Genomic DNA, 22,484 nt, shown 5'->3' on the forward strand with positions numbered 1-22,484 from the left:
ATAAACACATTTACCCTTATACACACTCACTCAAGTTCACGTTCATATAAGAAAGGTGTATTTAAGTTCTTGAAAGATCTAATATCAAAGTTCACAATCCAGCAATCCATGACTAGAATTCTGGCTTCTTTTGTACTGGTTTTAGGATTAGAAATGTATGTGATTGTCTTCCGTTAGTTACTGGAACATTTCTTCAAGATAGCATTCCTACTTGTTTACCGCTGAATCAAGAAAAAAAATATGTCAGTTTGTCTGCAGTTTGATGTTGGTTCTGATTCAGTGGTAAACAGAAGGTTTTCCCAGGGTAATCAATGGAACAGATGAAAAGCTGCTTGAACCTGTACTTAAAAAGCACAGGACAAGCAGATAACCTCTCAGACCTTTACTTTCTAGGTACAGGACAAGCGGAATTGTGGGCGAGCCCTAATGCTGTGCAGAATCCTCGATTGAGCTAGCCATGATTGTTGTGGTCCTGCCTTGTATTCATTAAGGCAACACACATCCTGGAGGTAGAGACAAGTCAATGAAGGGCAGGGGAGCATGCTATTACTGCTTTTCTTCTGTTGCTAAAGCATGCAGGGACTGAAGCCACATTACTCCAAAGCAAGAGGCAGTTCACTGGACCCACTGCCCACTCTCCCACCTTCCTACAGTAGGCAATAGGTACATATAATAAGTGTTCTATGTTTTAAGGATATTGCACAGGAGAATTAACATGTGTATGATGTCTGTCCACCCTCTCTTGCTGCCTGGCTAGGGCAGGAACTATGAGGAAGTTAAGGAGGGTAGATGAGTATGGTGGGTTTGATCTGTGTGCAAGAACTCTCCCCAAATGCTTCTTTTGAGCCTTGACCCATATTTTTCAGGTGCATCCAAACAATAGACAGTGTTGCTCATTATGCAAGGACTTCCCTATTCTATAAACATTCATTTTGCCAGTAATATTTACCATGTGTGACCTACTGAGTTTTCACATGGTGGTGAGAGCAGTCAGTCAATCAGAGGAGAAATGTGTGAGTGTATAGAAGAACAATTCCTTAATTAGGGGAATGCCTTAATTACAAAAGAAATGATTAAAGTCAGGCCAAGAAGCAAAGATGCTGACCTGGAATCCCATGGACCTATGCTTCAAAGATCCCTGCACTCAGAATCATTATTCATGCATCAACTGCATTTGCCAATCTCCATTCTTAAGTAAAATTCTAATGCAAGCTTTGTTGTTTTGTTTTTAACTTTTTGAACTAATCTTTCCAGGTTATTGTTTTTTGTTTGTTATTATGGTATGTATTGTTGCGTTTTTATATTGTAAACCAGCCTGTGATCTTTAAACAAAGGACAGTATAGAAATTAAATAAATGCTACTACTAATGATAGTAATGTTTCGATAGTTAATTAAGCTTAGTTGTTATAAAAAATACAGTGAAGAAATGATCTTTCATTTATTGCATGGAAGGACCTCTCATTTCATAGCCTAGAGATCAGCAGCTTCTTAGCAGGAAGGTACTCAGAGTTACCTTATTTCTTATCTGTTTTATTTCCATATATGTGGGTCCCTAACCCCAAAGTCTCTATTTAAATTTGTATGCATGTGATAAGATCAAAATATGTCAGAACAGCTGATCATGAATTTATGAATTATGGATATATTCCCATTCAATGTATGATGTAGCAATATCAACAATAACCGTTGTAAATTACAATCCAAATCTGATTGTTAATGACTAGACTTCTGCATAATTCAGAAAGACTGGAAAATATTGGTAGGAGATAGATCAACAACTGGAAAAAGGGCCTCTGAGTATCTGCTGTTATTCTGCCAGTTCTATGTGGCAATTTAGCACCTTCCGTTGTTCTACAGTGGTACCTTGGGTAAGAACTTAATTCGTTCTGGAGGTCCGTTCTTAACCTGAAACTGATCTTAACCTGCGGTACCACTTTAACTAATGGGGCCTCCCGCCGCCACTGCACAATTTCTGTTCTCATTCTGAAGCAAAGTTCTTAACCCAAGGTACTATTTCTGGGTTAGCGGAGCCTGTAATCTGAAGTGTCTGTAACCCGAGGTACCACTGTAGTAACATTTATGTTTTCAGACTTAGGTCTTAATTCTAGCTAGCACAGTTGCAACTTTGGAACACTTGGCAAAACACCATTAATTACTTACAAGAACCAGCACTGATTCTAAGAGCTTAGCTGTTTTTCTGAGGGAAGTTTTTGGAATTGTGTTGAAGAACCACATGCGTAATCTATTAATTCTTATATTCAGAAAAACAAAAAGAGCTCCTAAAAGTCCTCCAAGTACTCCAAGGAAAATGGCTGGAATGAAGGCCAACACACTCATGTCCAGTAAGTTCTTAACCTGCATTGAAGAGAAAAGAAACAAGATGTTCTGTTAATTTTGCCATTTTAGTTGACATACAGCAGCCACTCTGTTAAAAGAGGTGGATACAACAACTCAAAAAAAGAAGAAGAAGCAGAAATTAGATGTAGAAAATGCAGGTTGTACTTGTAATAGCTTATGGATCATAGCCAAGGACCTCATGCCAGATTCTTTATTTTATCTAATGCTCTCTTCTACCTTTAGTTTTGCATAAAACCAGAATAAACTTGGAATAGGCTACTCGATAGGCTGGGCTGCTTTGTCGGATGTGCCAGTTATTATTTAAGAACCAACAGCATGTTTTCCCTTGAAATTATAAGTTGTGCCAGTGCTTCCCAAAGAACTTGTCATGTTGTATATATCCTCGAGGTTTCTCTATCAAGGAAATCTTTTCAGACATTGAGTTGCTTTAATCAATTTTATTCCTGTTGTAGTTATTTAATTTCATAGAATTATAGAATTGTAGAGGTGGACGGGATCCCAAGGATCATCCCCTGCAATGCAGGAATCTCAACTAAAACATTTGTGACAGTTGGCAATCTAACCTCTGCTTAAAAACCTCCAAGGAAGGAGAGTTCACAACCTCTTGAGAGAGAATATTCTGCTGTCAAACAATTCTTACTGTCAGAATTTCCTCCATATGTTTAGTCAGAATCTCCTTTATTATAACTTGAAGCCATTGGTTCGAGTCCTACCCTACAGAGCTTGTCCCATGTGACAGCCTTTGAGATATTTGAAGATGACTATCATATATCCTCTCAGCTTCCTCTTTTCTAGGCTAAACATGCCCAGTTCTTTTAACTGTTCCTCATAAAGCTTGGTTTCCATACCCTTGATCAACTTGGTTGTCCATCTCTGCACACATTCCAGCTTGTCAACATCCCTCTTAAATTGTGGTGCCCAAAATTGGACAGTATTCCAAGGCAGAATAGAGCGGTGCTATTACTTCCCTTGATCTGGACACTGTACTTCTGTTGATGCAGCCTAGAAAAGCATTAGCATTTTTTGCTACTGTATCACAGTCTAGAACTCTTCTTTAATTCCATGGCAAGCTCATTGTTTCCTGATTCCTTTTACTTCCTATATGTCCTATAAGAAGCAGGGGGTCCCCAGGGGCATATTTTTAAATCTCAGAAACTGTTGTGGGCACCACAAAATACCCATTTCATAGAATGGCAATACTCAGAAGCCACCTCCCCTAAAACAGGCAAAACACAAACCCCAAATAAGTACAGTAACAGCTAAAACTACCACGTCTCCAGGGGGTGGGGGCGGCATTTAAAAAATTGAAGAAAGGGAGAATTGGTGGGTGCCAAGGGCAACATGGTGCCCCTATGTACCATGTTGGGGACTCTAGCCTTACAGAGACTGTTGGGTACTTTAGTACAGTAGAAGACTACATTGTTGACCTTCTGAACGTCCTAACAGCAGGTGTACATCTTCTATGAGCCTGTAAAATATTTGCACTGCTCTCCATCAAACACATGCATACCAACAGAAGTGATTTTAAAAAGGATGCAAGTAATCCCATACAATCCTATTTCCCTAAAACAGAAGCACTTGCTCAAGTGCTTATAACTTGTATTTCCCTGCTCAGGATTGGGTTTTGGGGCCAGCATACGCCACAAACAATTTCATCTGGCTTCCAGTGGCTCCAGGAACAGATGTACTGATGGAGTGCTCAGCCAGCATATTCATTGTGCCAGTGAATAAGTAACAGCAGTGGCATATTGGGTGTTGTACCAGATATAGGGAGCTTCCACCATATCCTGTAGCAGGGGTGTGGAACCTCTTTCAGCCTGTGGGCTGCATTCCTTCTGGGCAAGCTTATGTGGTTCATATGTCAACGCTGCGTGGGGCCAGAGGTAGAACGTGGGTGGAGCGGTAATGTACATTTTAACTTTGTCCCCCACCACTGCCCTATAGCAGCTACTTGGCTGGCATACCTCCAGCGAAGAGTCGCCCCTTGATTCTGCTACATGTAGCTTTCTCCGAAAGAAAAAAAGAACCTGCATGATATAAGTGAAGCTGAACCATAAGCTATTACAAGTGAAATCTGCATTATATATAATTTATTTTTCTCTTCTAACATGTTTCTTCTAACACAGTGTGCATAAGATGAGTTCATAAGATGTATATTGGTTCATGGTTCCTGCCTGAGTACATTTCACATTTTTCCTGCTCTTTAAAACTTAAATCCAACCAAGATGAACTGCACTTTGTTCTGAGTAGCAGCAAGTTGTGCTGCTTGGTCCTATGCATGCTTATTCTCAGGTTAAGTGTGAATAGTACTGCAGAATTTATAAATAATAAATTCAGACTTCCATAAAATTCTACCCTTGGAAAATAAAGGGTCCTAAGACTTCTTTACAATGCTATGTTCAGCAAGGTTAAACTGAAGAAAATAAATGTTTTTTTTCTTGAAAGACATAACCCACAAGCTCTCTGCTCAGAGTTTGGTTTCTGCTATAAAACATGAAAGCAGCCAAATTTCCCCGGAGCCCCACACTAAATGAAAGCATTTGATTATCTAGCCTAGCTGGCAAGCAAAAAACAACAACAGTGAAGCTGTGGTAGAAACCACATTGGCAACAGTTCCTCCAGGAGAGTGGGAGTCAAAATCAATTGCTCTTTTGTTAAATATCCTAAATAAGCTTATAAAGGACTATAAACTGTAACTCAAGGCAGAAGTCATTATAATCCCCTGTATTGTTCTGTATGACAATTGTGGCAAAGTGGCTTTTCTTCATGTTGAGTAAAAATTTCCTCAAAGGAAGATGTTCCATAAACCACACCAGGTGCCACTATCAACAAGCACCTGTTTCTGATCACAGATCATCCTGCTTCAGATGATGGAGGTACTCAGAGCAGAAAAAGATGCTCCCTGAAATATATGAGGTTGTGTATACTTTCCTCCTTTTCTACCACCATAGCTGCCAAGTTATCCCTTTTTTAAGGAATTTTCCCTTATGCTGAATAGGCTTCCTCGCGAGAAAAGGGAAAACTTGGCAGCTATGTCTACCACAGGTTTGTGAAGTGGTATACGCACAATATAAGCCACAATCCTGTATCTAGTCTGTTGTTTCCTATAAAATTCTGCATTTTGATGTGTTTTCACCCAAACCAGTTTCAATCCAAACTGGGGGGGGGGGGGCTAGTTGAGTTTTAAATGTGTACACAGCCCCAAAATGAGCTAACGAGGGCTTTAAATACCCTTGAAAAGGTGTTTTCTTGCAAGACCCTTTAAAAGAGAGAGCATGTTCTCTCCCCCACCATATACCACCTGTCTCTTCACCTACACAAGGCAAGTGCAAAAAGAACATTGCTTTCTCTGCAAAGAGTTGCATAAGGGAAATACCCTTGGAAGGAAAAAGCTGCACAGCTTGAAATGTGTCAAACAACTTTCTAAAAATAAAGCAGGTCTTGACTTCAACAGCATCTTTGGACATCTTTCATTCGTTTTTGCCTTTTATTCTTGACCCTTCTGAAATCACCCAAAATCCCAAGGTCTGAGTTTGAGCGGAATTAAACAAAAACCTGCCACATCATTTCTTCTTCTGTAACAGTGGCTCTGATAACCAGGGCCCTGGTGGAGGTTGACCTAATAGCTTATTTTGGAAATGTCTCCCAAGCATCTAGTTAAGTCTGAGCTAAGCTGTTGGTCTGATCGGACACAGTAGAACTGCTTGTGTTTATGTCTGGCAAATCCATGAGTGATCTCTTTTGCTATCAATATTAAGTTAATAGGTATTATAAAGTACCAACATTCTTTTATCGAACTATCTACGAAGGAACAGCAGTTCTTTATAAATGCTATCTGATAAAAATGAATTGTTCACAAATGTGGCATTATTAGGCTAACTTTCCGACAGCAGGTGTTGTAATACAATCCAAAGTTTCAGCTCTCTTTTCATTATACTGTATCTGCCAAGGTCTGTGTCCATAAGTAAGGTGTCTTAGCACAAATCCAGAAGACAGGAGTTTGTGCCAGTTTTATTCTGTCTAGCCAGAGGAGAATTATCTTCTCAGATTAACAGCACTTAAAAGTTACCGTACTTCAGTGGGCAAAACAATGTGTCAAGTATCATCATTATCCTACATATATATGAAAACTGAAGATGCCAAGGACCACAGTTTATTGGTCACTTGCTTACCCCACCACCACCACCACCTGTCCTTGGCCCTAGGATGTAACATTAAAATTACTCGTTTTGAACATACTTTTGTTCTTTGTTATGCCATACTTTTGTTCTTTGTTATGTTTGCTCCAGTATGGAAACCACGTCATTAATGTGCCGAAATATGTATGCAAGTTACTAAAACTAACTTATTTTATTTATTTATTTAATTTCTAAACAGCCCTTTGTATGAGGGTCACAGGTCAGTTCATGGGCGTAGCCAGGATTTTTGTTGGGGGGGGCAAGACTTTGTTGGGGGGGCAGGACTTTTGTTAAGGGGCAAAACCGACGTGATTGGTCAGTTAGTTAAGTATTCCTATTGTTTTACTTGATCTGGGGTGGGGGCAGCTGCCCCTCCTTGACTACGCCCATAGGGCAGTTTACAACCAAAACAGTTTCTGCTTCAAAACTGAGCCTAAACCTCAATTGAAATTGAACTAGAAAATCAGTTTCCACCAAGAGTGCCTGGATCTGGTCTGCGACCACCTGCTCAATAACCTTCCCCAAAGAAGGAAAATTGGCAACTGGTCGGTAATTACTTTGATTTTCCCAATCCAGTGAGGGTTTCTTAAGGAATGGTTTTACTACTGCCTCCTTCAAGCAGGCAGGGACCATTCACTCTCACAAGGAGGCATAAATCACCTCCCTGGCCCAGCTAGTTTTGATCAGCCAAGAGGGTCAAGGGTCCAGAGCACAAGTGGTCACCCTAACCAATTCAAGCACCTTGCCCACATTCTTGAGCCTTAAGAATTGAAACTTATCTAACAACATAGCACTGGACAGTGCTCTGGACACATAATGATGATGTCATTGTAATACTTTTTGCACACACACAAAAATGAGTAGCTAGTCCCTAAATTGCTTAGGAGGACCTTCTTGGACAGGTAAGTGTATTTCCATGAGACTATTTCTTAAGAGTTTTCTCTCCTTCCTACCCACTTTTCCATTACATCCACATTCAATTATATTTGCTAAATTCCCTTATCATACATCTGGTTGAGGATCAAATGAGAAAGAACATGAGTCCACAAAGGAATACTAAAGAACAGCCTGCAAGAAATCATATGAGATAAAGAATTCAAACATGAAATGGAAGACTATCTTGGTACTTCTAGTCAGTTTTTAGGATTGTTTAAAGCACTGCTATAAAACAAGATTGTTCTGCAAAAGGTTTCTCTCACTCAATTCTCTCCGTAAGTCTCCAACCTTGCCAAGTACACCAATATTATGAAGGTACTACTTGTCCCCAACTATGTTTTACCTCAATCTTTGTTTGGATTACTCTCCAGTTTATAAAAACAGTCTCCTGTGTTTTATGGCATATTCACACGAGAAGTATGAAGTGGCATATGCCTTAAATCAGTCGAAACTGTGGTCTTTCCCATATTAAGATCCACATATGGAGCAAGCAAGTTAAGAGAGGGTCAAAGACAGATTGTAGGAACTTCCTTATTTTAAAGAAATCAGTTTCAAAGTGGGGAAATATAGAAGGGAGAAGCAGCCTGGGTTCCCCACACATGATTCCCCCCCCCCAAATTGCCTCGAAGCTGTTTCCTGCTCTGCAGGATTCCAAAGATGAATCTGCTGCTGCCCAGAGTATTCACTAAAAACAGGATGAATGTCACCCTTCTAATATTGTCCTGGTGAAAATGGAGAGGCAGGAGCCATCTGCTAACAATTCAAGACACTGTGTTATAGCCAACTAAGTTTCACTCAGGGTAGACCCATTGAAATTAATGGCCCTAAGTTAGTCATGTTCATTCATTTCAATGGGTCTGCTCTGAGTACAATTAGCATTGGATACCACTCACTGTTCTTAATCTTTAAAGCTCTTTATTGCCTCAGACATGCACACCTAACAGAACCATTTGCCGTATTCCCACCTGATCTGGTGCCCTGTTCAGTGTTCCATTATTGTTTGAGGTCAGGTCCACCTCAGCAAAGATTTGAGCTTTTGGGGGTGATTGTTCAGGGTCATGGAATGGCCTTCCAGAGAAAGTTAACCTAAGCACACTTGTGATCATTTTTAGAAGAATGTTTTTATGTTGTAAACTACCCTATGATCTTCAGATGAAGTGTTGTCTATAAATTTAATTTTAAAAAAAATGTTAAGGACTCTGCAAGGCTTTTTTATTCAGGATGGTGTTTGGGAGCTGAAATCAGTTGAGCTGGGTGTTTATTACTGCTGTTTTAGATGTTCAACTTGTTTGTAATTCTGATTTATGGAATTTTAATTATGATTCTAAAAAATATAAGCAGGGGACCCAGGGACCCAGGTGGCACTGTGGTTAAACCACTGAGCCTAGGGCTTGCTGATCAGAAGGTCGGCGGTTCGAATCCCTGTGACGGGGTGAGCTCCGTTGCTTGGTCCCAGCTCCTGCCAACCTAGCAGTTCGAAAGCACGTCAAAATGCAAGTAGATAAATAGGAACCACTACAGCGGGAAGGTAAACGGCGTTTCCATGTGCTGCTCTGGTTTGCCAGAAGCGGCTTTGTCATGCTGGCCACATGACCTGGAAGCTATACGCCGGCTCCCTCGGCCAATAATGCGAGATGAGCGCGCAACCCCAGAGTCAGTCATGACTGGACCTAATGGTCAGGAGTCCCTTTACCTTTAATTATGATTCTAAAAAAATTTAAACAGAACCTGCTGGATAAGGTCAATGGCCCATCTAGTCCATTGCCCTGTTCTCACAGTGGCCAACTAGATGCCAATGGGAAGCCTGCAAGCAGGACCTGAGGACAAGAGCCCTCTCCCCTCCTGTGGTTACCAGCAACTGGTATTTAAAAGCATTGCTGCCTCTGACTGTAGAGCCAGAGCACAGCCATCATAGCTAGTTGCTATTGATAGCCTTATCCTCCATGAATTTGTCTACTCCACTTTCAGAGCCATCCAAGTTGGGGATCGCTGCTGCCTCCTATGGGAGCAAATTCTTCCATTTAACTATGTGCTGCATGGAGAAGTACTTTCTTTTGCCTGCCTGAATCCTCCAACATTCAATGTCATTGGATGGCAATGAGTTCTAGTGTTATGAGAAGGGAAAGGAAGCTTTTCTTCCATCCACTTTTTCCAGGTCACGCATAAATTTATACACGTCTATCAAGCCACCTCTTATTCACCTTTTCTCTAAACCATAAAAAGCCCCCAATGTGGCAGCTTTTCCTCATAGTATAAGCAACCTTGAACATAGGGTGAAGTGGAATATGAATATTTTAAATAAGCAGGCACAGCGAAATACACATGCGGCCTTGGATTAATTTAGTGTGGATGTAGTACATACCCAAAATAAAATCCTCATCTCTGCTTTGAAAAATCCAACTTGGCCCCTGTAGACAAACCCACAGAGAGAAGAGGAGATGAGATCTGTGGTGAAGGCAGCCGTCATACAGCAGAAGAACGTTTGCCAGGCCAGTTTGATATCCCAGAAAGACGCCACCTCCTCCAGTGTGAATAGAAGTCCACCCACTGGAGCATGGAACACAGAGGCAATCCCTGCTCCAGCACCAGCTGTAACAAAATTCCTCCTGTAACAAAGAGGAGTATGGGATGAGGGGAGAGGAGAAAATAGAGTTTCAGGATAATCCCATTACTTTTGATAAGTAAGATATACCCTTCATCTTTAGTTCACAAAGCAGCATGCATAATTAATTACTTTGCCGTGAGCTTGAAATAAGTGCCAACTTTATATATTTTCTCGGAGCAAAATAAAGTGAAAACGATCCCTGATTTTGAATGGCGCATATGGCACTTCCAGACTGTTGCTATTTTCAGGTGGGATTCAGTCCCGTAACAACAAATTCAAGTCTCACAACTATTTTTGATTAGGAGGGCTTGTGAAACAAATCCAATTCTCCAAAAGCTCAGACTTTTCGTGATGAGGAAAGTGATAGGGAAAGGTACCGGAAGGTGTAGGCTAACACTTGCAATGTCAACTAACCTTCCTGCAAGCAAATCAGACTGAATACCAGTAGCAGCTGGGGGGGGGGGGGTTCTGTTGCTCTCCTGGCTTCCCAACCCACCAGGTTGCTACTGTGTATAGAGGCGGGAAGGGCCCCAATTCAGGGAGCTCAGTGTGGTGCGTACTGGCAGGAGTGTTGGATTGGCTCTGCCACCATGAGCTGCACTATGCCAAGCTCCTCATACCTGCCCCTCTGCTCCTCAGTAACCTGCTGTTGGGAACCCTACACCTACTGCCTCACCAGCAGCTACTGGTGAATGCTCTCTGAGCAGCCAACATTGTCCAATCTCCCTGCAAATGAATCAGGATGAACAGGTCATCTGGAAGTGCCCATAGCAAGCTATGCAACTGCAATCTAGCCAACTCTTGTCAAACTGAATTAACCCAAGTCCTCTCTTACTAGATAGACCTCAAGGGCCAATGTATTTGGTTGTGACCCGTATCAGGTGGATTCAAGCTGCCATGGGGATTTTAATGAACATGCAAAAATACTTCAGAAATCTGTGCCATTGGTCACGGGGCAAATTTCTTCCATAAGTAACAGCTTAACAAACACATCTCTAAGTTATTTTACTAATTGTTGAGGCAAGTTAAAAAGCAAAATGTATCATGTTTATTTGGGCTGTCTGGTTATCCTTGAGCCACAGATAGTTTGTAATGGCTTTTTGTTTGGAGATACAACAAACAGTATGGTCAAAGGCACATGTTTTATTTACATATTTTTATAATCCACTGTTTTAAGGCTATGGAACTTGATCATTGAAAGCTTTCCAAATGCAGGCTTGACATGAACAATAACACTGGTATAATAGATCCTGTTTAAAGTAAGATCTTACAGGGCACCCCATGGATTTGCAAATGCCAGCATTTCACAAATAGAAGATAAAGTGTTTGTGATTCATGTCCATACTGCAAGATCTGGTGATTTATCGCATCCAAGTATCTTGAAAATATGTTATTTTATACAAAAGTAGCATTCTCCATGTCACATTGCATGAAGTCATTTCATGTGAGCAACATCCATTTAAAAATCCCCTGACCATTTTGACCTGAAAGTTCTGTTTTGTTCATGCTCTAAAACTGAGTAAGCCACTATTGAAACGTATGTGAGAAGGCAATTAATAATCAGATGAGCAGCCTTAAACTTCATTTATTCTATGCATTCAACACAGCAGCTTTACCATATTCTATTTGGCAGCCATATGCTTCACAATGCTGGTGCTCAAAGGTGCAACATAACCAGGTTTCACTAATCAAGCTTCACCAGGCAAGACAAACACATGTGGATGTGGATTCCGCTCCACACTCACACCACACAGCATTAAACCCCAATGACCACCTTTTTTCTTACTTCCAGATAAACACATATACATTGCACGGCAAACTGCTGTTTGAAATGCTGTATTTGTTGCTGTGGAGGCATGATTTAGGAGGAAAGCTGTCTGGATTTTTGCATCCAAAACGGACCCTTGTTTCTCCTAAAGAAAGCGTCTACAGTATACAATTCTTCAGCAGTATAGCCCTTAAGAGCTGAGTCCAACATTGCACAAGCAAACTTCTACTTCTGCTCTTTCCTCCTGCAGCCCTCAGGCTCTCCTCAAATCTGTAGAGACTGCCAGATGGCAGAGAAGAATGTAAAGTCCCATTGCACTGTTTGATAGCACTAGATACGCAACTCTATGTTTGCACTGAAGACACCATTACAGTTACATGTTTCTATTGTTACTTTTACATGTTACCTAAATTAAGGCAGCCAATAAGCCTTTTTAGTTAACTATTGCATACTTATTTGATAAGGTCTCTTACTTGTCAGCTGAGTTCCAAAATCTGGTGAAGGAGGGGAGATTCATTCCAAGGATCTTTAGCTTGGACTGGCTCAATCCATATCCTATTATTGCACTGGGGGAAGTATTGTGAAAAATTAATGGTATACACTAAGTATTTAATTTGCTGATTTACAAAGTTTCAAATTAAAGATCCCAAATAACCAGATGGCAGAAGGCATGCAAAATTAGCTGGTTGCAAGTTGCTTTGAGTTGCTGGGCAAGAAAAAGTGACTAATAATTTTAATATAATAGCAATGATAAATTAAATTCATTCTTTATATTATGGATTATACTCATAAGATGTTATCTATGTGTTTTATATATGTGAGTGGGCATGTAACAAAATATTGCAGTAGGAAGTGTGCTTATTCAGGGTGCCAGTCATCTAATGCCTTTTCTCAATACAGTGGTACCTCAGTTTATGAACACAATTGGTTCCGGAAGTCTGTTCATAAACTGAAGCGTTCATAAACCGAAGCGAACTTTCCCATTGAAAGTGGATTAATCTGTTCCAGATGGGTCCGCAGAGTACTCAACCTGAAGCATACCTAACCCGAAGCATGGGTGTAATTGGTTCCAAAAGTCTGTTCATAAACTGAAGCGTTCATAAACTGAAGCGAACTTTCCCATTGAAAGTAATGGAAAGTGAATTAATCCGTTCCAGATGGGTCCGCGGCGTTCATAAACTGAAAATTTGTAAACCGAGGTGTTCGTAAACCGAGGTTCCACTGTATCCTCCATTCCATTCTCCTTGTCCCTATTTTCTTTAAAATCTGTAACTTTTAAAATATTAATTTCTCACCCCAAGTGAATCATGGGACCTTCTGGTCCACAGAAGAGCCCAGATGCCACAGCCAGAACACAAGAGACAAAAGTTCCCCCAAAAGTTCTGATATTAAAAATGTGCTGAATAGAAGCTCCGTTCAGAAAACCTATGACTTCTGGTAATCCACTTGGTGCACCTGCTGGACAAAAGAACTGGAAAAAGGAAAAGGCAATGTTATTGTAGCACACATAGCACAGCTCGAATCAAATGTTATCCAATATCCAGTCATGATTCGTCAGTCGACAGGATTATCAGGTAAGCATGCCTAAATCAGGAGTGGAACAACTTTTTCAGCCTGAGTCAACCTTCCAGGGGCCACATGCTAGGGGTAGGTGGGAGCAGGGGCCAAATTGGACAGAATAATTAATATGAATTTTACCTTCTACAGGAGGCTAGTTTCTAAACATACAAAACACACATACACACACCTTTTCTATCTTCCACATAGGCAAGCAAAAAGCATTACCACGGGACACATTCCACCCAGGCAAACATACTGTATCATATCCTGATATTTTAAAAGCTGAGCAAGAAGCAGGTGTTCAGCACTTACCACAACCAATCCTGAGGATACAATGATCATAGCCAGTCCAATTCCAAGTATGTATACCCAGGTCATATGAAAGTTGCCATCCTGCCAGTTTTACAAAAAAAATAGTTATTGGTATAAAAACTGCATAATATGGTAGGATATTTATTTGCCAAACAAATACATTGTCAATCCACATATTAGAAGAACGTAAGAGTTTTAAGGATCAGACTGATTGCCCATCTTGTCCAGCATTCTGTTTGCACAGTGATGAGTACAGCACCATCTGCCCCCATCAACATCTCCCATTGCTAAAATATATGGACAGGACCCCCCTCCAACACACACATACAATTGTCATATAGCAGATGCCATCAGTTTCAGCTATCAAACCACTTCACTAGCCATTACAGGTCTTGGTAAAAATGTCATTCAAGCAACCAATCCAAGGATGGTATTCAACTAGGTTTTATGTAGAGCAGACCTATTGAAAAGAATGAGCATGTCTAAGTTAGCTCCATTGATTTCAATGGGTCTGCTCTGAGTAACACTTAGCTGAATACCACCCCATATCTTTAAAGAACACATGTTCATTGAAGGAAGTCATCATGTGGATTTATGCTCTCTGTTTTACAATGTTTCCAATTGATCACTTGAATGAAATAGCCATTAAACAGGGAGTATTGTCTGAGCTGAAAATAGCAAGATCCCATGCATGGGTGTAGACAGGGGGGGCAGGAGGGGGCAGCTGCCCCCCCCCCTAGAAGCAAAAAATTATTGTATTTTACAGACCATAACCAATACTTTGCCCCTCCAAAAACTGAAGTGGAAAGGGCTTTGCTTTAGCAAGAGCAGCTCTCCACTTGCTGGGGGCGGGAACACAGCTGTAACAAAAACACATCAAATAAATAAAGCAAAGTGGCTACCAGTACTTAAGCAGTTAAGACAATGGAGCAGAATATCCCTTCAGGCAAGGTCCACCCTATTCACCCTATTGTTATTCAGTGGGAGTTGTTAATGGGCATTCAGGGATCGCATTAACAGTTCTATTGGCGATTTAATGAGGGTGCAGAGGATTCAATTTGACTAAGGTGGCCCTGCAAGGCTAAAAGGAAGTGAATAAGAAGGGGGGGCTGTAGCTTTGATAGACACAGTGATGTTTATAAAAAGCATTGGTGTTCCAGTCTGCCCCTCCTCCTGCATCTGTATACTGTAAATCAGGGGTGGCCACCTCCCAAGAGACTCTGATCTACTCACAGAGTTAAAAACTGGGGGTGATCTACCCCCTTTTGGGGGGTTCAGGTCAAAGCTGTTGAGTTTTTTTTAAAAAATTCCTTCAGTAGCACCTTAAAGACCAACTAAGTTTTTATTTTGGTATGAGCTTTCGTGTGCATGCACACTTCTTCAGATACCTGTATCTGAAGAAGTGTGCATGCACACGAAAGCTCATACCAAAATAAAAACTTAGTTGGTCTTTAAGGTGCTACTGAAGGAATTTTTTTATTTTACTTCGATCCAGACCAACACGGCTACCTACCTGTAACCAGAGTTTTTTTAAGGAAGGGAAGCCCTGTTTTGGGGGGTTTAGGTCAAACTTGTTGAGCTTCTTTTAGGAGGGAGGGAGGCCCATTTTTGTTTAGGGCTTCAGGTCATAGTTCAGCTTTTTTTAGGGAGGAGGAAAAATTTGGGTGAGCTTTTTTTAGGGGTGCCAGTGATCTAGCAGTGATCTACCACAGACATCCAGTGATCTACTGGTAGATCACAATCTACCTGTTGGACGTGCCTGCTGTAAATCAAGCAGAGAGAAAGCTGCTTACAAGGCTCCTGTACAGGTGTACCGGTATCTTCCTCTTGCTGCAGAGTTCTAGCATCACAGCGTCACCCAGAGGCACCCACAAATGTGAGTTATCCCTCTCTCTATTTCTTCCTTCCTTTCCTCCCTCTTCCATCCTCAATAAAATACTGGGGGGGGGCAGATAAGCCCCACATAGAAAGCCCATCAACATGGGGGGGGAGGACTCTTTAAAATACAGTATTTACCAGTAATTTCTTTTGGGGGGGAGGCACCTAGGCCTCTAGGAGTTGGCTGCTATGCCTAGGACAATTCAAGAAAGCAGAATCATGCATATGCTATGGTAATATATCAATAGAATCATGGAATTGTAGTCGGAAGGGACCACAAGGGTCATCTAGTCCAACCCCCTGCAATGCAGGAATTTTTCCCCAATGTGGGGCTTGAACCCACAACATGGTTGAAATATTATGCTGATACGCAGCAACGCCTCGGAGCCATCGAGACTGCGGCCCTGTCTTGCCTCGCCCTCGCCTGCCCTGCCACCCCCTCTCCCCTGCCCGACCCTCCCATCCTCTTGCTGCAGAGTTCCAGCTTCACAGCATCACCCAGAGGCACCCACAAATATGAGGTATCCCTCTCTCTATTATTCCTTCCTTCCCTCCCTCTTCCATCCTTAATAAAATACTGGGGGGGGGGCAGATAAGCCCCACATAGAAAGCCCATCAAAATGGGGGGGTGACTCTTTCAAATACGGTATTTACCAGTAATTGGGGGGGGGGAGGCACCTAGGCCTCTAGGATTTGGCTGCCATGCCTAGGAGTAGGACAATTCAAGAAAGCAGAATGATGCATATGCTATGGTAATATATCAATGGAATCATAGAATTGTAGTCGGAAGGGACCACAAGGGTCATCTAGTCCAACCCCCTGCAATGCAGGATTTTCCCCCCAAGGTGGGGCTTGAACCCACAACATGGTTGAAATATTATGCTGATATGCAGCAACGCCTCGGAGCCGTCGTGACTGCGGCCGTGCCTTGCCTTGCCCTCGCCCACCCTGTCACCCCCTCTTGCCTGCCCGACCCTCCCGTCCTCTCCAGCCAAGCAGGGTAGCCGCCGCCGTTGCCAGCCCCAGAAGCACAAGGTGGCCGCTGCCGCCGCTGCCGCCACCACGATGTCGTCAGGCCAGCTGGCCCTGTAGCCCCGCCCACGTTCCCACTTTGTGGCCCCGCCCCTGAATGATCATGGCTTGCCCCCCCCTAGTTTTGATCCTGGCTACGCCCTTGATCCCATGTCACATATATTAGGGCTGCCATATATCCAGGATTTCCTGGACATTACCAGGATTTCAAAGGCAGAAGTGATGTCCAGGGTGATTTTCCTGGTGGCAGTTTGTCCTGAATCTTCAATTTTCCTCAACAACTTTGGGGGTGTCCGGATCTTTACATCTTGAAATATGGCAACCGTAACATATATTTCATATTAATTAAGTATATTCACATTTATTTTAAAGGATTAAAGACATAAGGCACTTTTAGTGTCACTTGACATAAATACAACTTTATTTTCAAGAAATCTCTCTTCCTGCATGCCTAGCTGAGGTTACCATTCTAATTGTTTGCCTAGGAGAAACTGTGATTTACTGCTGGACATGTATAGGATTGTGTGTGGATTCCTATTTAGAACAAACTTTATTTTAATATTGCTTAAAATGTAATTTGACTATTAATTATTTTAAGATTTTGCACCCTCATCTTTCTCAAGGCAAATGCTCATCAAAATGCTCTTCCTGGATAATACCATAGCTACCCATATATCCCAAAGGCTGTACAAAGGCTGTACAGTTTTCTTAGTGAATACCTTATAGAATTATTATAGAAAGTTATAAAATATGCCTTCCATTCCACCAATTGTGTGACTGTCATCCCATTCCATTTTGAACTGTTTGTCTTTGGGTTAGCCAGAATCATGTTGTCTCCACTGTCTGCCCTTTGCAAGTAAATTGACTCCCACAAATTTGCAAGAAAAAAAAGTCATTTTGTTGAGATTGGATTCTCTTGTGCCTATAAGTCTAAGATGCTGTTTTTGTTTCCCACATTTAAATGGCTCAGCAAGCTACCACAGATTTCCTGTCTTGGCCTCAGGTCAGATTTTTGACGGTAAATTGCAAACATGTGCTTACTCTACAGTTATCCAGGAAGACCAGATACATGCAATTTGGATCAACCTCTTTGCAAATTAAAGGAATGGACAAAATTAATCTTGGAATCTTCTCCTTTGATTACCTGAAGTTTGCTTATATGTGACTTGCAATGTCAAGATTTTGTCAAAGGCCAATTTTGTTGCCTACCTTCTGTTCTTCGGTTGCTCTGAGCCTGATAGCTCAGATAAGACAACTGAGTGTATCAAAGACAGTTGACAACTGGCTATTATGCCCCAGCTGCAACAAAACATGTCTCTCCTACATCGGTCTCTACAGCTACAGCAGAGGCTGCAACCTTCCAACAGCTTGACCTCATCCCCAATGGCGCACTCCTCCATTGTCTCCCAAGGCAGACGGATGCCAACAAGAGCATGTATAACAAAGAGGTGAAGGCACGGGTGTAGTTGGGGGGCAAGGGGAGCAGCTGCCCCCCTAAATCAATACAGTGGTGCCTCGCAAGATGAAATTAATTCGTGCCGCGAGTCACTTCGTCTAGCGATAATTTCATCTTGCGAAGCATGGGTTGCCGGGGGGGGACCGCCGAAAAACTTCGTCTTGCGAAGCGCAGCCATTGAAAACTTCGATTTGCGAGTCACCAAAAACATTGCAAGACACTTTCATCTAGCGAGTTTTTTGTTGCGCGAGGCATTCGTCTTGCGAGGTACCACTGTACAAATCAATACAAATCTGAGGTTCTGCCGCCCGCCCCCCCAACAAAAGCCTCCCTCCCCCCAGCAAAAATCTTGGCTATGCCCATGGAAGAAGATGTATGTTGCAACTGGTGCTATAAGGAGATGACCTCTATGGTTATTCCTTCTTAGATCCTTCCATGCTGTGCTAGATGCAGTCTTAAGTATACAGTAATGGTTAGTCTCCATTTGTTTTCACCTTGATGGTGATGCTGTCTACCTCTGCCACATTAAAATAAGACCAGATGCACCAACTGAACCATGATGTCCTCTCTGCTGGGAACTGTGCTCTTCTTGTCAACAGACTCAACAAGATGCACATTCTGTACAGACTGCTCAAGCAGCCAGCATACCAATTTATTCTGGGCCTCAATCTAAAGAAAATAGAAAATAAGCTGTGTGTGTACCACAGGCCCAGTATTGGGCCTGTCACATCAGCTATAAACACTGAGGGAACCATTATTAAATCCACTGACAATTTCTGTTATTTCAGTTGCCTATCTAGATAAGTATAACAACTGACTTTTAGCAACTGAAGTTTAAGAAAAGCTGTGCATAGACTTCTGTGTTTAAGCCTGTGACATCTTTATATTTAGTTTAAGTAATAAGTTAACTTCTACCTGAAAAAAATGCATCTCCTGACCCAACTTGGTTTCACCAACCTCTTTTTGTAAATAATCTTATCTTATTTGATGGACTCCTGCTTGAGCATCTAAATCGCTAAGCTTTCCCTCACACAAGTTAGCCTGTGATAGATTGTAGAAATTTGATTAATTGGCGTATTGTGCGGACAGTCCACTATATTTACGTAATTGGGGGCAATTAGCAGGGTGAGTCCACTACAGCGAGATTCTAGACTCCAACATTCTTCAAGCCTCCCTTTCACAATGTGTTATTTAATTGTTACAGTTATGTCCAAGCAAGAATAAAAGGTGATCGTGGATTAGACCAAAGGTCTGTTGCATCCAGCAGCCTGTTTCCCACAACCAGATGCCTCTGGGAAACCTAAAAGTAAGACATGTGGGTAGCCAGGGTCGTAGTTCATTGTGGCTTACGAAGGGCTCCCATGCTATGACCAAGTTGAGGTTAGCTTAGCTTCAACAAAAACTGTTCTTCCTAAGTGGGAATGTATGAATCTGTCAATTTCAATTACCTTGGTTCCTTATGTTTCCAATCTTAAATTCTGTTCTCCACATTTTTGCAGCAATTCATAGGGTTTTTTAAAAACCCTACATATATATACATATACATATACATATATACATATATACATATATATATAATAAATACATATAATATAAATATTATAATATATATAATTCATCAGCATTTTAGTGCAAATTTAATACACAATTTGCATTCAATCTTCAGTAATATAATTTTTATTGCAAAGCAGTCTCCCCAATGAAGATTATTTGTATGTTATTTTCAGAAACCTGTGCATTGTTATACACTCTTTACCCAAATATGTCATTCAGTGTCTGTAGAAAGAGAGGTCATCAGGGACAGAGGTGGCATATCTTACTTGGACTTTCTTACTTCCCCCAAAGCAATTTGAATAGAGAGATTATTTTCTGCTGTGTTACCTGAATGTAGTTCTTCACCAGTTCCCATTTCAGTTTGATGAGATAATCAATTATTTGATGGATCAGGAAACCCACTGTTCCTACTATTATTCCAATGATGCCCATCACCAACCATCGATCCCAGTCCATTCTAAAAAAAATAAAAATAAATTAAAAGCAGAATTGGTGTCAGTTGCAGTAATCTCAGAATGTTAATAAGTAGCCTTTTGGTAATGCATCCAAAATGCTAAACAGTTATCATGGAATATCAGTGATTGAGCAGAAGAACTGTCAGTTTCTTCTGAGAATCTCTGGTTGTGATTGAAAGGTGTTCATGTCTTTCCAGCCATGATTTTCTTTAACTAATGACTCAGAAGTGAAGGATTGAGACTTCTTTGTTCCACCCATATGTCTTGTTCTTTCTTCCCCAAAGCCTCTGGTCCATATCCCTAGGCAAGTATTGCCTACATCTCTAACTTGGCCCTTTGAATCGTTCCTGATCCAAATCTTAGGTTCTGCAAAACAAATTGCAAAAAGAGCAAATTGACTTACTTTTCATAATTTAATCCAGACACAACAGTTGAGAATTACAAGCATAAACTTTCAAGATATCGTTTACTGGTAACAAATATGCTCCATTTAGCTCTTCCGATTATCCGCTACAGCTGCCTTAACAGCTAAAATAAGCAGGTGTGATGTCTCTTATGACTGCTCTGATGCAAGAATGTAACAATAGATCCAAGGATCCACTTCCCACTGGAAATTGGGTCTATTTAACACTTCCAAGAATCCCAGACCTAGTTATTCTCTGAAGAAACAGTGTCTGCCGCAAGAGCAAGAAACTCAGTCTGTAATCAGTCCATCCAATGTAGACTGCAACCTTTCCTGGTCACAGTGGACTTTCTTTCTTATAGTAATTATAGATGTGTAACCTGCACTTTTGCAGCAATACTGTGTTTTACCAAGTTTTATGTTTTTATAAACTGCTCCTAAGGAGACATGCTTAGGATGTTCCTGGTGCCTTTTCCCTCCCTGCTGTATTTTGTGGCATTCAGATTGGTACAAATGAAGGTCTTGCCCTATTGTGGATTTGAAAATTGCTGTAACCTGCCAGCACAGTTTCCTGTGTTTTGCACCTCTTCAGAATGTGGCAGTTCCTCATTGGTCCCTAACAGTGCATTTTCCCCCAAACATCTGAGTGCACTCTTCACTGTTCCCAATAGGTGGCACCAAAACACTTTGGTTTAAGTTTATCATTTGATGTAATAATACTTTACAGTCATATGCGCAAAGAGGAAATAATGGAAAAAATGTTTGATCTGTGAAAGCTTGGGGGGGGAGTGGAGTGAGCCAACTGAAGACAGAACCATTTCATAGCCTGCACCTCACTTCAATTATCTTTCTAGGAACAGGTAGAAAGCCCAGATGTTCCTGATGTGCTTTTAATACTTAAGCTACCATGTCCATTTGAAATATATTTGTCCCATTATTTTGTTTCTGGTGGTCATCATGTTGGGGAATAGGAAAAATGCAGGCTTAAATAATTGTACAAGCTGAGGAAACTTAGGGCATGTTTCCCCCCACCCATATTTTGGTACATCTGCATGCCATTGATTTGAACAAGAGAGGTAAGCGTGTGGTCAGATTTTTAAAATGCATTGCTTTGAGTGAATAGCACACTTAATTATAGAAAATGTTTTCTTAATCAGTGCAATTAAGGATTTGGGAGAAGTTAAGCAACATGATATCTTTGCCCAAAGAAACCTCAGTAGCTAAAGCTGATCACTACGAAGTTTGTTAGGGACACAGGTGGCGCTGTGGGTTAAACTACAGAGCCTAGGGCTTGCCAATCAGAAGGTCGGCGGCTGAAATCCCCACGACGGGGTGAGCTCCCATTGTTTGGTCCCAGCTCCTGCCAACCTAGCAGTTCGAAAGCACGCCCAAAAGTACAAGTAGATAAATAGGTGCCGCTACAGCGGGAAGGTAAACGGTGTTTCCATGCGCTACTCTGGTTTTGCCATAAGCGACTTAGTCATGCTGGCCACATGACCTGGAAGCTGTACGCCAGCTCCCTCAGCCAGTAAAGCAAGTTGAGCAAGTTGAGCGCCGCAACCCCAGAGTCGTCCGTGACTGGACCTAATGGTCAGGAGTCCCTTTACCTTTACCTTCCTAAGTTTGTTGCATCAAGCTTGAAGCTAATGAGAAATATTTATTCCAAAGCCATTTCTATTATAAAACTCTCTGCTGGTATTCTCTGACTCTCATAAAGTTTAAATCAAAGCAAGAACAAACATGGGTTTTGTCAGGAAATCCTAATGTAGACAATTGAGCATTAATTATATAACTCACTCTAAGACAGAAGCAGCTGACCCCATGCTAACTGGTATATAGCAGCAGAACCCAGACCCAAAGGTATCATTTCTATATACCCATGGACTTTTTAATAAAGAAAAAATCACAGACTGCACACCTGTACTGCCTTCCTGCTGCACTGTAACTCTGGTGATATCAGTGGTGCCATTTGGAGCAGAAGTCCAGGG

At 41.4% G+C, this 22,484-nt stretch overlaps 1 protein-coding gene across 1 annotated transcript in view; it reads right to left on the minus strand.

Moving 5' to 3' along the window:
- The window catches only part of LOC118090177 (chloride channel protein C-like), a 71,235-nt gene that overhangs the window by 47,541 nt on the left and 1,210 nt on the right, over positions 1-22,484 (minus strand). Inside the window, exons 2-7 of the mRNA XM_035125563.2 lie at positions 19,966-20,095; positions 13,719-13,799; positions 13,142-13,317; positions 12,320-12,412; positions 9,836-10,079; positions 2,162-2,356 (exon numbers count right to left, since the gene is read on the minus strand). Of these exons, the coding sequence (XP_034981454.2) occupies positions 2,162-2,356; positions 9,836-10,079; positions 12,320-12,412; positions 13,142-13,317; positions 13,719-13,799; positions 19,966-20,095 (919 nt within the window). The remainder of the gene's footprint in view (positions 1-2,161; positions 2,357-9,835; positions 10,080-12,319; positions 12,413-13,141; positions 13,318-13,718; positions 13,800-19,965; positions 20,096-22,484) is intronic.

This window comes from Zootoca vivipara, chromosome 8, assembly GCF_963506605.1.
Source record: "Zootoca vivipara chromosome 8, rZooViv1.1, whole genome shotgun sequence".
NCBI classification, from domain to species: Eukaryota; Metazoa; Chordata; class Lepidosauria; order Squamata; family Lacertidae; genus Zootoca; species Zootoca vivipara.